Genomic DNA, 16,534 nt, shown 5'->3' with positions numbered 1-16,534 from the left:
GTGGGGGCAGAGGCAGGCAGATCTCTGAGTTTGATACCAGCCTGGTCTACAGAATGAGTTCTAGAACAATCAAGGCTACACAGAGAAACCCTGGCTAAAACACAAAACGAAAGCAAAAGCAAATGGTACCAAAGAGTTGGTGAGTAACAGGGGACCTGAATGTTAGGCCTGCAGATAAGTACACAGATCTAACATACAGGAGCACTGGTCCCCCATCCTCATTACCCACCCCCACCCCCAACACACACACACACACACACACACACACACACACACACACACACACCAAAAAACAAAACAAAACCCCCCAAAAAACCCCAAAATAGGAAAACAATAAAAAACTTTGAAAGGGAAGAAACTCCAGTTTGACATCTGACTTCCCCTAGCTAATTTCCTGGAATCATTTAGGAATAGCTTTGCTAAGTAAACATTCAAAACAAAGAGGTATAGACCATTGGAAGAGTCAAAACTTAGGTGTCCCACATGGAGGAGGAAAAAAAAAAAAGAAAGGAAAAAGAAGTCGAATAGGCCAGATGAATATCCTGTGTCCAATTTATAAACAAAGGCAATACAGGAAGGAGGAAAGAAAAAGCAAAATTACACCATGATCTATTTCAAAATCAGGATGTGCTAAGAGAAAAAAACAAAACAAAATGATAATAATAAGAAAAAAACAACCCTGCCACAAAATTAAAGTCATGCTTTCTCTCCAGCCAGCTGACTTTTCAATCTCTACAGGGTGAACAAGAGACACTTCTCCATGCACCAGGACACGTCGGTAACAGCTTTCCCCAACACTACACAGACTTTTCACATTTTGAACAAATCAGACCAGCTTCCAACAGTGAAACGTAAATCCAACTATTTTAAATAGTAACATGAGCTAAGAGAGCAGAGAGGGGTGGGGGGTGGGTTTCCTGGATGGAAACCCGTAAGTAGAAATAAGTGGTGGATTATGTGTTAGGAGCTAGGACAGATTAGAAAAATAAGCTCCTGAGACTTATTTTTATCTGAGAACAATATATATATAAAGATCCAGAGAGTCCTCTTAGGCATAAAAACGGCGGCGGCGGTGGGCAGCAGTGGTGAGTGAGAGTAGGCGGCTTTTACTCTGTGATGTGACCCAGTCAGGTCGTTGGCTCTAGTACAGAAGCCAAGTGGAGCACTAGAGAACCAGGGCTAGCCAGATGACTCAGAGTCAGCAGTGTTTGCCATCTGGTGATGCAGGCCGGACGGTCCACACGAGGAAAGGAGCAAACGGACGCTACAGAGGTGTTCCGTGATCCCCATGTGTGCCGTGGCATGTGCACGCACCCAGCGCACACGCGCGCACGCGCACACACACATGCACACGCACACACACAAATATAAAAGAAAAAGGGAGGATGAACCCTGAGTTCAAGAGGGGGAGAGAGAGAAAGAGAGGAATATGAATGTTTAAGTATACAAATTTATGACCTTTTTTTTTTTGTCTCCCAAGACCTGCCTCTGCCTCCCAAGTGCTGGATTAAAGGCATGTACCACCAGCAGCCGGAATCTATGGCCTTTTGTAGAAACTGGACAGGTGTTTAGATCTCAAGGCTCGTGTGTTAAAAGCTAATGCCAGCCCGTGGCACTATTAGCACATGGTAAGACCTTTAGGAGGTTGGCCTTATGGGAAGAAATTAGGTCACCAAGAATGTGCCACTGCAAGGGTCTGTGGAATGCCCCTTTTGCCTCTCTGCTTCCCGGCTGTTCTCAGGTGAGCAGCTTGCTCTACTACATGCTCCCCCATGATACACTGCTTCATCTCAGACTTCCCCCATGATACACTGCTTCATCTCAGACTTCCCCCATGATACACTGCTTCATCTCAGACTTCCCCCATGATACACTGCTTCATCTCAGACTTCCCTCATGATACACTGCTTCATCTCAGACTTCCCCCATGATACACTGCTTCATCTCGGACTTCCCCCATGATACACTGCTTCATCTCAGACTTCCCCCATGATACACTGCTTCATCTCGGACTTCCCCCATGATACACTGCTTCATCTCGGACTTCCCCCATGATACACTGCTTCATCTCGGACGTCCCCTATGACATACTGCAAGCAGGCTGACTGAAAGTGCCAAAAATGTGCGATGGAAACAAACCTTTACACTCTTAGAGTAGATTTACCTCAGGTATTCATTACAGTAACAGAAAGCTGACCAGTACAATGGAATAATACTTAAGTGCTAAAAATATTTTTGTTTTTCATTTCACTTCTATTACTCTTAACAGGAAATAAGAACGAAAGCATAGACTACTTTGGTTTCAAAAGTAACGCATTTCACTATCTCATAAAAAAGCAAATGTGCATCTGTGTAGATTTCTGTATCCCATTTCGTTTGATTTGGCAATCAGTTCAGGCACAGCAACCAACACTTACTCCGTTGGTTACCCTTAATCACTTACATCTCTGTAGCCATCTTTCATATTCCCAGAAATGTCTCCTGCTATGTCTCTACAACCAGCTGGGCAGAATTTGCTGGAAAAAAGAAGAAAAAATAATTTATATTTGATCAAATTACATTGAAACCAAAAAAAAGGCATTAAACTAAACTTCAGGTTTTTTTCCCTCTTTCATAACACAGGCAACACTATCTTGCTTTAAAGACAAAGGAGAAACCTAATTTACAAAAACGCAGACTGGTCTATATGTTAACCTAGAGAAAAGTTTCACACAATAGTTCCTTGCTTTCTATAAGGATTCATCACTAGTAAGTATTAAAGCAGCTTCTCTAATGTGCTTTGATTCTAAGATGCCCAAGAAATACTTTTAAGATTAAAGGAAAATTTACCTATATAGTAGAACCCTATTCTTATTAAAAGAAACGTTTGAAATTTTATGTTTGGATGAATAAAAGGAAGACAAAGAGCAACACTCCTGAACTCTCTCTTGGAACAGAATTTCTGTGTTCACACACTACAACAGCTCATTCTCTAAACTATACTCCCCCACAGAAACACAATGGAAGCCAGATGTATAAATTTAAATACTCTAGTAGCTGTATTAGAGAAGTAAAAAAAAAATCAGGGAAAATTAAATATACATTTAACACAATATATCTAAGTCCTGTTAATTTCCACATATAAAGAAAAACAACAAGAATCAAGGAGATACTTTAACTTTGTCTTTTCTTAGTATTGGGGATATATGTTACACCTGCAGTACACTTCACTTTGGACTTGATATAGTTCAAGTACAGAGTCATCAGGGCTACTGTAACAGATATTACTACTCTGTGTTAATAATAAATTACCTTTACAGTTTAAAAGGCCTATTTTAAAATTAGGGCTCACTCAGGGTTCATCATACAAGCCTGTAATCCCGACCAATCCGAAGGCTGAGACCATAGGATCACATGTTTAAGGACAGGTTTGACCCACAAGTGTATGTACACACACACACACACACACACACACACACACACACACACACACACACTAAATGAATAAAACAGGCCTCAATTCACTTAACAGTCATCATCCGAGGAGCTTTGTAGGAGCACATCACAGAAGCTAGTGTGGCTGAAGAGTCTCAGTGCTAGAGGCTGGTGACTTGGCTCAGTCTCTACATAGCTGGCTGCCCTGGAACACTGCTCTCATCTCCCAGGCTCAGTCTCTTTATCTCTAGTTTCTTGAAGTGTCAGCTCATCAAGGACAGCTACTTACATCTTTGAAACACACACACACACACACACACACACACACACACACACACACAGAGCCAAAGTATAAAACCAGACAGCTCTGAAGATGAATGCTGTACACCCATTTCTATATATACTACTTGATATCCTTCCTTCTTTTGAGATTATAGCATAATCACACCATTATTTCCTCTTTCTGTTTCCTCTCTCCAAGCTTCCTACATGCCCCTCCTTGTCTCTTTCAAATTCATGGTCTCTTTTCTCATTAATCACTGTTACATATATGCATAAACATATATTCCTAAATACACAAATACCACCTGCTTGGCCTCCACAATGTATGTATGTTTTCAGGGTTGACCATTTGGTACTGTATAATCAGTTGGCACTCCCAGCATTCCTTAGTGGCTTATATTCTTTGTGTAGGGTTTGAGGCTTCTTTACTCCATTTAAAAAGTGACAGATTCCAAAATAGCAGCTGTTTTTTTTTTTTTTAATTTCCTTTCCTTTCACTTTCCTCTTGCTGCTTAGAAAATTAGGCTGTAATGACAACTAATTATGGAATGACTCAAATAGACATTTCATGGTTCTCTCCTAGTGGCCTGTGTGGTAGTAGTAATCAAGGAATTGAGAAATAAAAACAACCTCCTGCAGGTCCACAGGTCCTTAAGAGACAAATTGCTTAGTGCTGGATAAGCCACTGGATTCAGAATGTTTGGGGTTGCAGGCAAGTGAAACGGTGGCAATGATACACATAATGTAAGACCCCCGTGGAGCCCTCACTTGATAATCAAAAGCCGTAATAGCTCATATGGAAGGCACGATAGTAAGTAAAATGCAGAAAGACTAAACAGCCTCATGCTAATGTGGTCTAATTTTGCTGTCAAATGAATTGACAATCAAATGAGTAACAAAGGACTTCCAAAGCTCTCTGTACTCCGGAATTATGGGTAAGGGGTGTGGGCCTGCCTGTACTAGTGGCCATACTTAAGCACTGCCAAATGGCTGGCCTAAAGCAGAACCAGTCTGTCATCATAACAACACATTGTACTCTTGAATATATTCTCCTTCTCTATGATGCCCAGGGCCCTGAATATGTTTGGCTGGTAAAACTTTAGAAGCCAATAGCCTCTGTATACATGGGTTGAACAATAACCTTACAGGGCAACATTTACTTTATACGCTTTGATCCCTCATGTTTCTCTGGTAGAGTTAATGTTAGCTAATACTGGGATTGACTGTGCTGTGTGCATCAAATACCTACACTGAGAATGTCCTAATGTGTGAGACAGTTAAGAACACAGGCTCTTAAACCTAACTCCCCACGCACGCTCTGTGTAGTCGACTTAGTGGTTCTGAGCCTCTCTTTCCAGGATGTAACAGAAGCAGCCTTGCAGGCAGGCTGGACTATCGCAGAAGCTGCTTCCGTGTATGGTGTAGAGCGCTGCGTGGGCCACTGAGAAAGCACTCGAAAGTCACAGTTTTGTTGTTGCTCTTGCCAGCCACTTCCAGACAGCATTTCTCAGCTGGGGGTGCTTTTGTCCCCCAGAAGACAGGAGGCGTTGTCCAGAGCCGGTCTTGGTGGTCACAACTGGCATGTGGACAGTGAAATTCAGAGAGAAGCCAGGCATTCAACAATGCCCGGGACAGCCCCACACAACAAAGAAATGCAGAAAGAGCATCATTGTGGTTCGGGTTTCCTCTAGACCATGTGACTTCATCAATGATGGAGGGGGAAATGTGTATCAGAGATTAAGTAGATCTGTAGTTAAAGTAAAGCTGAGATAACAATCCTTATCTATATTCTCTCTAGGCTTTTCTTTAGGGTAAAAGACAGAAACCCATATAAGAACTAAACAACTCAGCCAGGCAGTGGTGGCGCACGCCTTTAAATCCCAGCACTCGGGAGGCAGAGGCAGGAGTATCTCTGTGAGTTCGAGGCCAGCCTGGTCTATAGAGCGAGATCCAGGACAGGCTCCAAAGCTACACAGAGAAACCCTGTCTCAAAAAACAAACAAACAAAGAATTAAACAACTCATTTCCACATACCAGTCAAGGAAACAGTAGACTCCAGACTCAATTGTGGCTCACTGGTAATGCAGCATAACTCTGGGATCAGCAAACTGTGGACCAAGTCCCAAATATAACCTGCTGTTTCTTTGTGTGTGTGTGTGTGTGTGTGTGTGTGTGTGTGTGTGCCTGTATGTGCGTGTGTTTTTCATACAGCCCAGACTCATCACTGAAGCTCCTGCTTACAGTTCCCAATGACTAGGACAATACAGGTATGTACCACTACACTCAATCCGAGCCATATCCCCACACTACTGCTTTTCTTTCTTTCTTTTTTTCTTAAGGCTTTTTGATCTTAAATCACATGTACATGTGCGTATTTTTGTATGGGTATGAGCACAGGAGGACAGGTGCCCAAAGAACATTGGATCCCTGGGAACTAGAGTTACAGGTAGCTGTGAGTTTCCTGATATGGGTACTGGAAACCAAATTCAGTCTTCTGCAAGAGCAGTGTGCACGCCTAACTGCTGAGCCATCTCTCCAGCCTGGGCTTGTTCTTATAAATAAAACTTTATTATAATGCCAACATATTTGTTTCCCTCATCTACCTTTGCTTTTTTGCTTCAACAGCAACAGAGATCGCATGAGTCGGTGCAATGGGAACTCCTGACCTACAAAACCTCTATTTACAGTGCAGCTCTAGACAAAAGGTTTGCAGACTGTGCCTTTGGGGAACATCTCAAATATTCCTTATTGTTACATATGGATAATTCAGGACACATATTTACCTGTATTTTTCCTCCGAATAATGATTGCCTCGTTCCAAACAGGTTATTAAATCTATTACAAATAAAGAGAAGTGCAATTAGCAGGTGAGTGGAAACCAGGCCAACTGTTTCTGAATATTTCTTCAGAGATTAAAAAAAGTAAACTTTGAAAGCATTATCATGTTATTTGAATTTTTTTGTCTAAAATAAATAAAATCTGAGGTTACAATCTCCAATGTTTAATAAGTTTCTTTTTTCTTTCCTATCACCAATGGTTATTTTTCAGTGCTACTGTCTAGAGAATAACAGAATCTACTTCTAACAGTAACCACTGTACATCTGCATGTATCATGTACACAATATCCTTGCCAGGAGGAAAACCATTAAAAACCTCATCACAGTTTATGGAAAACATTCCCAGGAAGATTCCCCCCCTCCCCCATAGCCCAGGTCCCTTGACATGTTATGTTGGTTTGAAAGAAAATGGTCCCCAAAGGGAGTGGCACTATTAGGAGGTGTGGCCTTGTTGGAGGAGGTGTGTCACTGTGGAGGCAGGTTTTGAGGGCTCATATATGCTTAAATCCTGCCCAGTGTTTCAGACCACTTCCTGTTGCCCACACAAGATGTAGAACTCTCAGCTACCTCTCCAGCACCACGTCTGCCTACACACTGCCATGTGTAGGCATGATGATAATGGACTGAACCTCTGAAAATGTAAGGCACATCAATGGAATGTTTTCCTTTATAAGAGCTGTGTGGTCATGGCATTTCTTCACAGCAATAGAAACCCTAACTAAGACACATGTTCTGGTCCTCTCGCCTCTCCTTCCTGAGTGCTGGGCTTACAGGTATGTGCTACCGTGACTGGATTTATGTAGTGCTGGAGTTAGACCCTAGGCTCCAGGAATGCTGGACAAGCAAGCACTCTACCAATGGAGCGACATACCTGGCTCCTCAGAGCACGTTAATTCAAACAATTTAGCCAGCAGCATCCAGTAACATGGAAACAGAAGTTTACCAAGAACACTGACATGGTGATGAACAATCTTCTATTTTTTTGTTTTGTTTTGTTTTGTTTTGTTTTGTTTTTGACACAGGGTTTCTCTGTGTAGCCTTGGCTGCCCTCAGGCCCATAGAGATCTGCCTGCCCCTGCCTCCCCAATATTGGGATTAGTGTGTGCCAGCTAGTGATCAGTAATCTTTATCAACAATTGGGAGCAAACGGAAGCTCTTTACAGGGGAACATACTTAGTCAAACCAGCAAAATAGTTCCCCAAATATCCCATATTCTTGGCAATAGTTCTTTCTCTCCAAGAACCTTTGAAGAATCTTAAGGAACCACACATGGTAAACACTGGCCATGAGAGCCAATCATATCTAATCTGCTCTGAAGGAGGTGAGTGGCACATCCCCTTCCAGACAAATTTCTGCTACAGGGGAGTAACAGCAGGGACACTGGGCACATGTGACCCTGGACAGTGATGTAGTGGGTTACATAGTGATGTCTCTACACCATATGAGACCCAGGAAGGAGCTGACTATTATTTATTAAGTGGTGCAATGTTATTCATTAAGCAGCACTGTTTACCATGAAAGAAAAGCCATGAGGTACAACAAAACCCACTGTAAGAGTTTATTGCTGGGCAGTGGCGGTGGTGCACACCTTTAATCCCAGCACTTGGGAAGCAGAGCCAGGCAGATCTCTGTGAGTTCGAGGCCAGCCTGGGCTACAGAGAGAGACCCAGGACAGGCACCGAAACTACACAGAGAAACCCTGTCTTGAAAAAAACAAAAACAAAAAAAAAGTGTAGTTAAGGAAGGGAACAGAAGAGATGTGCTTAGGCCTATGGAAAGATTGTGCAGGAAGAGGGGGAAGGATATATGGAACCCGCTTTTATAGATTCCCCCTGCATATGGGCTTACGTAGCTACACCACACATACACATAGATTACGTGATCACGCAGAGTATGTACATAGGACATAAGGCCCTGGGATGACTAAGTGTCTTGCCAGCACATGCGTAGTCATGGGGAAGTGGCTAGGAATTCTAACACTGACAGTTTCCCACTCATCAGTACTCATGCTCTCTTCCCTTCTCTCCCAACCATGGTTGGGGTGCCATGTGACAGTGACTTCTCATCCTGCTACCATTACTTTGTCTCCAAGCTGGTGTGCTAGGCTGTGACAGGGGTGAGAGTCACTACTGAAAACATCTGCTTACTGAGCAAGAAAGGAGGCTGGGGAAGGACTTCAAAGAAGCCAGACCATAGTAGGGTCAGGGGAATTTACCCAAAGACGTGTCAATCAAGGTTTATAGGAAACTAGATTTACTCCATCCCCCAGGCATCACTGAATCCACTCACCACATGCTCTAAAATGACTCAGAACAGGACCAACGACTTCAAAGAAGCTGTTCCACTTACATCCTCTGGCCCGTCCCCTTTTCCCCCAGGACAGGGTTGTAGTACTATAGCCTTGCCTGGCCTGAAACTCAACTCATGTGCAGACCAGGCTGGCCTTGAAATCCCAGCTATCAGCCTGCCTCTGACTCAAGACTGCTGGGATTAAAGGCACGCCCAGCCTGTCCTGACCTCTTAGTGTTGTGTCTGGGATCACAATTATGTCCAGAGGAAGAGATAAGGAGCAAAAAGATGTCTCAGGCAGATAGGCTTTATATAGGCATGGTGGTTTTTCTGTGGTACCTGGATGGTCACTGCTGGTATAGGCCAGAAGAAAGCCCCGTCCAGAAATGTGAGTTCCACTCTGGAACCGGACAGTCACTTCATTTGAGTTCACCCAGAGTTCTTTGGGAACAGCCCAACTCCCACAGTACGGACCTGGAAACAAAGCACACGTGTGGCACATTTGAAAACTTACAGAGAGCAAAGAGAAGTTTGTTTAGAGAGGAGACGTACTCTATAACACACATAAAATTTGTAATTCTTAGCCACCTGGAATTCTGTTTGACAGAAACTGACCTGCAAAGCTGATTAGACCGATGAGCTCACGGTGGAGCAGCTGATGGTGGAGAAACAAGAGGGTGGAGTCTGCTCACTCTGAACAACCCTACAGATGGGTTTCCATCTTGGAAAAAGACTAACAAAACAGGTCGAATAAAGTAATGAAAAGTTTATCAGAGAGAATATACGCTAGGGACCTACTAAGTTTGCTCAATGAAACCGAGTCAAAGGAGGTTCCAGATGAAAATATAATGCCGAATACATGATTAAAAAAAAAAATACTGGACTGGTGAGGTGGCGTGGCTCCGCAGATAAAGGTGCTTGTCACCAAGTCCTTGCAGTGGAAGGAGAGGGCCAATTTCTGTAAGCTGAAGTCTAGCTTTCATTGAGTTCTGTGGCATGCATGTACCCACACACATACTCATAAATACATGTTACAAAGTTAAATTTTTGTTCTATGCATTGTTCACATTTTCCTCTTGCATTAACTTCTGTCTTAACACAAAGTGTGTTTTGATTTGTGCCACAGAGTCTGCACAAAAGCTTGAATAAAGGCTATAAAATTATTTCTAGAGGAAATTGCTTGAAAAGCAATAGCAATGTTGATAAATTAACAAGAGGCAAGATTAGACTGAGTGTAAAACAGAAACCATAGCCCTTCCCCCACCTACTTCAGTGAAGTCCAACAGAGCACTGCATTCTGCGGTGTGCATGTGGAGTCAGAGGAGGTTTGGACTTGTGAGTACTCGGGACCAAACTCAGGTCAATGGGATTCCTTACCCAAGGAACCATCTTGTAGGCTCCATGAGCAAGTTTTGTTTTTGTTTGTTTTTCCTTTTCTTTTGTGAGACAGTCTCATTGTATAGTCTTGGCTGACCTGGCATTCACTATGTAGACCAGGTTGGCCTAGAACTCACAGAGATCCATCTGTCCTGAATGCCGAGACTAAAGGTGTATAGCACCACATCCAGCTCCACAACCAAGTTTTGAAGCTTGGTTCTCTTACAACAGTACAGAAGCAGCCAAGAGCAGCAGCTACAACAATCAGGCTAAGAAGGAAGGGACGTGGGAAGAAATGACCACTCCAATTCAATAGCAATCAAACCGGCTCACACTACCCCAAATCCTTATAGGATCAAAATGGTCCTATTCAGTAGATCCGGAACCCAACTAATCAACACCCTGTCCTGCCAGGAAGGATGTGACTGCTCTTCTGTCCCATCCAAGTTTCATATTCTGAAGATCTGAGGGAATAAGAGAGAGCTGGGACCTTATTCTCCTGCCCTACATGTCTGCTGTTCCCTATCACTACGTTACAGTGATCCAAGTGCAATGACTCCTTGGCCCCGTTCATCCATTAAATTTGTGTGTGTGTGGTAAGTGTACATGTGTAAGTGTGGACACATGTGTGCCTGTGCATGGGTAGAGAAACCAGAGGTTAGCCTTGGGTGTCTTCCTCTATTGCTCTTGACTTCATTAAAGATATATTTTGAGTGTTTGCATGCATATATGTATGTACACTATGTGTGTGCATGCCTGGTGCCCACACAGACCAGAAGGTGATGTTGGGTCTCCTGGAACTGGAGTTAGAGATGTTTGTGAGCTGTCATGTAGGTGCTGGAAACTGAACTTGGTCCTCTGCAAGAGCGACAAGTACTCCTAACTGCCAAGTCATCTCTCAAACTCCTCTGTCTTAATTTTTGAAACAGGCTCTTGCTGAGCCTGGAGCGTACGGATTCAGCTGAGCTGTGTGGCCAGTGAGCTGAAGTGCCTGGCTTTTATGTCGGTACTGGAGATCACAACTCAGGTCCTCACACTTGTGGTAGGCACTCTGCCCACTGAGCCATCCTCCCAGCTCCCACTTCTCTCTTTACCAGCCTTCATCACATATTAATACTTCCCTGATGTAGATTTTCAGGTTACTGAGAATAGCTCATAAACCAAGAGCTGTCTGAGTGCTTCTTTAATAAAAAATGCATGTTTTCTATTTACACTGTGCCCACAGAGCAAGACAAAATGATATTCGCCTCTTCGTCACCAGCAGAGTACATTCTGTGCTTCAAATATTGCTTGCACTGAAATGTTCTTTGATTCACAACAATTTGTAAAAGCCAAACCCAAATAAAAGGACATATGGAACATTTTAAAAATGTATTCTCTTTGAAATACCATGGAAAAGAAATGAACTGTCCTGGGGCTGGAGAGATGGCTCAGAGGTTAAGAGCACTGGCTGCTCTTCTAGAGGTCCTGAGTTCAATTCCCGGCCCCCACATGGTGGGTGAGATCTGGTGCCCTCTTCTGGCGTGCAAGGTTACATGGAGGCAGAATGTTGTATACATAGTAAATAAATAAATCTTAAAAAAAAAAAAAAAAAAAAAGAAGAAGGAAAGAAAGAAATTAACTGTGCCAAAGAAAGAAAATAATTGTATACTGGAGCTGGTTCATGACTACAATCCCAGCCATTGAGAAGAGAAGGCAGGACACTTTGGAATTCAATGGCAGCTTGGGGTACATGCCAGGGGCATGTCTCAGAAACCCAAGGGCTGGGGATGTAGATAACTCAGTGGTAAAATGCTTGCCTAGCATGTGCCAGGGCAGTTGCCTGGTGTGATGGTTAATAATGATTAGCAACTTGACAGACCTCACTTAAGAGACAAGCCTCCAGGCATAGCTGTGAGGGATGCTTTGATTAGGTTGAGCTGGAAGACCTACCCTAAAGCAGGGTAGCACCATTCCCTGCCCTTGGGTCCTGGACTGCACAGAAGGCTACCTGAGCATGAGCTGTATCCTTCTCTTCCTTTCAAACTTCAGATGCACCTTGGCCAGCTACCGTGAGCTCCTGCTGCCAGGGTTTCCCAGTCATGACAGACTGTATCCTTGAACTGTGAGCCAAAATACCCTTTTCTCTCTGAAGTTGCTTTGTCAGGGTATTTTTACCATTAAGAGTAAGAGAAAAGTAATAATAAATCCAGTGTGCACAGATGCCATGGATAATTAGGATTTTTACAAATTTTAGTATTGTTTATAAATATTAACAGGCAATTAGCTGACCTATTGTTACATAACTGTCCTTGTTAGGATTCTTGTTGCTGGGATAAAACAATGAGCAAAAGCAAATTGGGGAGGAGGAAAGATTTTATTTTAGCTCAGCATGCCACAAACGGGTGTGTCCTAGTGGGAGATGAGAAATCTTTATCTGTATCACTGTCACGTGGAATGGCTTTCCTGACTTCTTGAGTGACTACAGAGTGAGGGAGGCTTAATTTGGGGTGAGGATGGAACCGGATGGAACTGGAGCCCTGACTGCAATGCAGCCCGTTGGGCAAGTCACCCAAAGTACCCCCCAACCCCATGACTGGACGGCTGCAGATTTGTAGACGAATTTCTAAATGGTCTTATTAAAAAAAACACGGAGCCAAATATAGGGGTGAAAGCCTTAGAGATATCAGGGAAATTGGGAAAGCCACCAGCCAACCTTACTTCACCAACTCAGCGGCTTCCAAATGAGAGTTACTTCCTGTCTACCTACGTCTATATGCCTGGCTGTTCTGCCATCCGATTTGCTTTCTCTGTTCAGCTACATCACGTCCTCTTCCTACCCTGCTCTGTCACTTCCTGTCTGTCTGTACAGACCTCCAGACCTCCATGGTTAACCAGCTTTGGAATTTAAGGCGTGTGCCACCACACCTGGCTCTTTCCAGTGTGGCCTTGAACTCACAGAGATCCAGATTCCTGCCTGCTAAGTGATAAGATTAAGGTCCTGTGCTACTGTTACCTGACTTCTTTGTTTACTTAAAATGGCTTGCTATTTCCTGTGATCTCCAGGCAAACTTTATTTATTAAAGCACAAATAAAATATCATCACATTTCAGCAAAAATAAAACATCACCACACAGATTTTTTTTTTCCCACAGGCTAGAAGCTGTATAAACTGACGACATGGCTATTCCCAGGTATGGTTAAGCAGAAGGTTTTTATTGTAGATATGAGGAAGAGAACAGCCAGAGGCATCTGGAAGAGTCCAGAACAGAGAGAAGGTAGTAGATTGAACATGGCCAGCAGACTGGACTTAGCCATGAGTGAAAGGAGAGTGAGACTTGAAGAGACAGAGTGTACCAAGAGTGGAAGACAAAAAAGGAGGGAGCACAGCTGAAATAGCAGGGTTATATGGAGAATTAATAGCCGGGGGAGGAAGCCCATGAGCTGGGGCAAGTTTGGGGTGGGGAGAGGTGAGAAGAGCAGAGAAGAGCCAGGATACCAGCATGGACTCTGAAGTGTGTAACCAGTGCTTGTGACAATGAAGGAGCCTGGAGGGCGGCCTGAGCTTTGATATGCTAATAGGCACCACAGATAGCCTTCTGTCCCTTCTGCCAGGGAAGGGGGAAATGGCTCAGCTGGTAGAGGAATGCTGGGCTTTGTCTAACTGCCAGAATTCAGGGGAGATAGAGTTTCCTTTGGACCCAACAGAAGCTAATAACTGCCTTCCTAGAGTTAAAAGGGAAAAGAGATATCCAATGGGAACCCCTAGGAGACCCTGGCTGTCCAAGCAACGTTCTCAGTTTTCAGCCAGATTCCTTGGAAGATGATAACCCACTCCCTACACAATGTGGCCTTGCATGGGCTGGGATAGTGCTCTACCACTGAATTACATCTTTTTCACTTTTTAAAATTAGAACATTAGTTTGCTTAGACTGGCCGTGAACTCACTAGGTAGCCCTTGTGAAATTCTCCTGCCTCAGCCCCCGAGTGGCCAGCATGAGTGGCCAGCCTGAGAGGCGTGCACCAACAGGCTTGGAAGAACAGTATCTTTTCTTATGAACTCTTATCTTTAATAATAGCCATGTTCATAAGAAAGATAAGAAGTTCAAGGCCATCCTCGGCTATCAGCAAGTTGTAAGCCAGACTGGGCTACATGAGACCCTATCTCAGAAAACAAAACAAAATGGAAGCCATGTTGAGTACTGGCCATGTTCAATCTACTACCTTCTCTGTTCTGGACTCTTCCAGATGCCTCTGGCTGTTCTCTTCCTCATATCTACAATAAAAACCTTCTGCTTAACCATACCTCGGAATAGCCATGTCGTCAGTTTAAACAGCTTCTAGCCTGTGGGAAAAAAAATCTGTGTGGTGATGTTTTATTTTTGCTGAAATGTGATGATATTTTATTTGTGCTTTAATAAATAAAGCTTGCCTGGAGATCAGAGGAAATAGCAAGCCCACATATGTTCAAGCGGTGAAATCATGTGCCACACACCAGCATTTTGGTCAGTGATGGGCCATATGTATTACTGTGGCCTCATCAAATCAAGATCATGAAGCCGAATCATTCCACGCTTACGGCGATTGCAATAGTTTAGCGGCAGAGCGGAGGGCAACCTTGGCGGGTTGGAGCCAGGGGGCGCCACAGTCACACCATGCAACAGAGCGCAGGCGGGAGGCTTGCTGGGGAGAGACCCTAGGACCTCTGCCCCCAACAACCACAGAGGACCCTGCAGTGGCCGTCTAGGTAGCTGTTCAGTCTCTGTTGTTTTTAACAGATTCGGAGGCTGCTTGGTCTGCACTTCTGCTTACTCAGGTAAACTCTATCCTCCTGCTCGGAACTCCGATGGTGTCTGATGGCCAGGCTAGTGAAAACTCTGTCCGTTTAACAGCAGCAACCAAGGCTTCAGCTGCTTCTTTGTGCTCTTTGTGTGTAAAACTCAGGCATTTACACTGGCCTGCTCTCAGGGACCTAGCAGGACACGTCGGCAGCAGCAGTCAAGATGTGACACTGTGACTACTGTAGCCACCAAGTACAGCACTCTCCCTCTGCGCATGTGCTAGGTCCCCTCATAAAAGCCCTTCTCCTGCTGGAGAGATGGCTCAGAGGTTAGAAGCACCAACTGCTCTTCCAGAGGTCCTGAGTTCAATTCCCAGCACCCACATGGTGGCTCACAACCATCTGTAATGAGATCTGGCACCCTCTTCCATATACATAATAAATAAATAAATCTTAAAAAAAAAAAAAAAGCCCTTCTCACTCCTCTCTCCTGCCTTCTGCCCTAGCTCAGGAGGCGTCCTCTGCCCCCACCCCCACCCCCAGCCCTGTAAACCTCCCACGTGAGCTCTGTTGCGTGGTGATGTGACTTTGTGGTGCCCCTTGGCTCCCACCTGCCAAGTCGCCTTCTGCCGCTGAACTATTTCAGTGATGCTGGTAAACATAAACATCCTGAGCTGAATGGGGTGACTCATGCCTGGGATCCCAGCACCCGGAGGCTAAGGCAGGAAAACTGCCTTGAACTTGAGGCCATCCTGAGTTACCCAGTGAATAACAAGCCAGCCTGGGCAAGACCCTGTCTCCAAACAAACAAACAAGAAGAAAATAAAAATAAACTTCTGTTCTGCTCATGGTATGGATACATGGATAGAGCTACGGACAGTGTATAACACTTGATAGTAAAGGGCTGTCACCACCCATTCGTGTACTTCTTAGATCTACTTCATTTTAGAGTCCATTCCATGTGTATGTGTGAGCGTGTGTGCTTGTGCGTGTGTGTGTGTGCATGTGTGTGTGTGTGTATCTCTTCATGAGTGCAAGCTGGCCCTGAAACTCACTTTGTAGCCAAGGATGACCTTGAAATCCTGACTCTCCCACTGGACCCCACTCTCCCTCCCATGATGGACTAAAAACCTCAGCTAAGATAAGTTAGTCATTCCTCCCTCCCTTAAAAACAATCTCCCCAAAAGAAACCATGTTGAAGCCAGGCATAGTGACATGCATGCCTGTAATCTCAGGATTTGGGAGATGGGGCAGGAAGATAAGAAGTTCAAGGCCATCCTCGGCTATCAGCAAGTTGTAAGCCAGACTGGGCTACATGAGACCCTATCTCAGAAAACAAAACAAAACGGAAGCCATGTTGAGTACTGACTTGTACCATTTTGGCTTGTTTAAACACATTCAATGTTTACTAACAAAACTGCCCAGTGAAGTATTATTTCTCAATGGAAGAAAGAAATTGTGCTTCATCAGCATTACAGAGAAGCAGGAAGCCCCTAGTACTCTCTCAGCTCTCTATAGTCACCTCCTTGTCTCAGAATTCTGAGGTGGAAAATTGCAGGCAGTCTGCTCCTACGCC

General features: G+C 44.1%; 1 protein-coding gene across 1 annotated transcript in view; it reads right to left on the bottom strand.

Annotated features, from left to right (window-relative positions):
* Dcbld1 (discoidin, CUB and LCCL domain containing 1) overlaps positions 1–16,534 on the bottom strand; it is an 80,875-nt gene that overhangs the window by 25,169 nt on the left and 39,172 nt on the right. Inside the window, exons 3-5 of the mRNA XM_059272988.1 lie at positions 9,162–9,296; positions 6,480–6,531; positions 2,444–2,516 (exon numbers count right to left, since the gene is read on the bottom strand). Coding sequence (XP_059128971.1) covers positions 2,444–2,516; positions 6,480–6,531; positions 9,162–9,296 — 260 coding nt within the window. The remainder of the gene's footprint in view (positions 1–2,443; positions 2,517–6,479; positions 6,532–9,161; positions 9,297–16,534) is intronic.

This window comes from Peromyscus eremicus, chromosome 8b (genome assembly GCF_949786415.1).
Source record: "Peromyscus eremicus chromosome 8b, PerEre_H2_v1, whole genome shotgun sequence".
Lineage (NCBI taxonomy): Eukaryota > Metazoa > Chordata > Mammalia > Rodentia > Cricetidae > Peromyscus > Peromyscus eremicus.
This window is presented reverse-complemented; position numbering and strand designations above follow the sequence as displayed.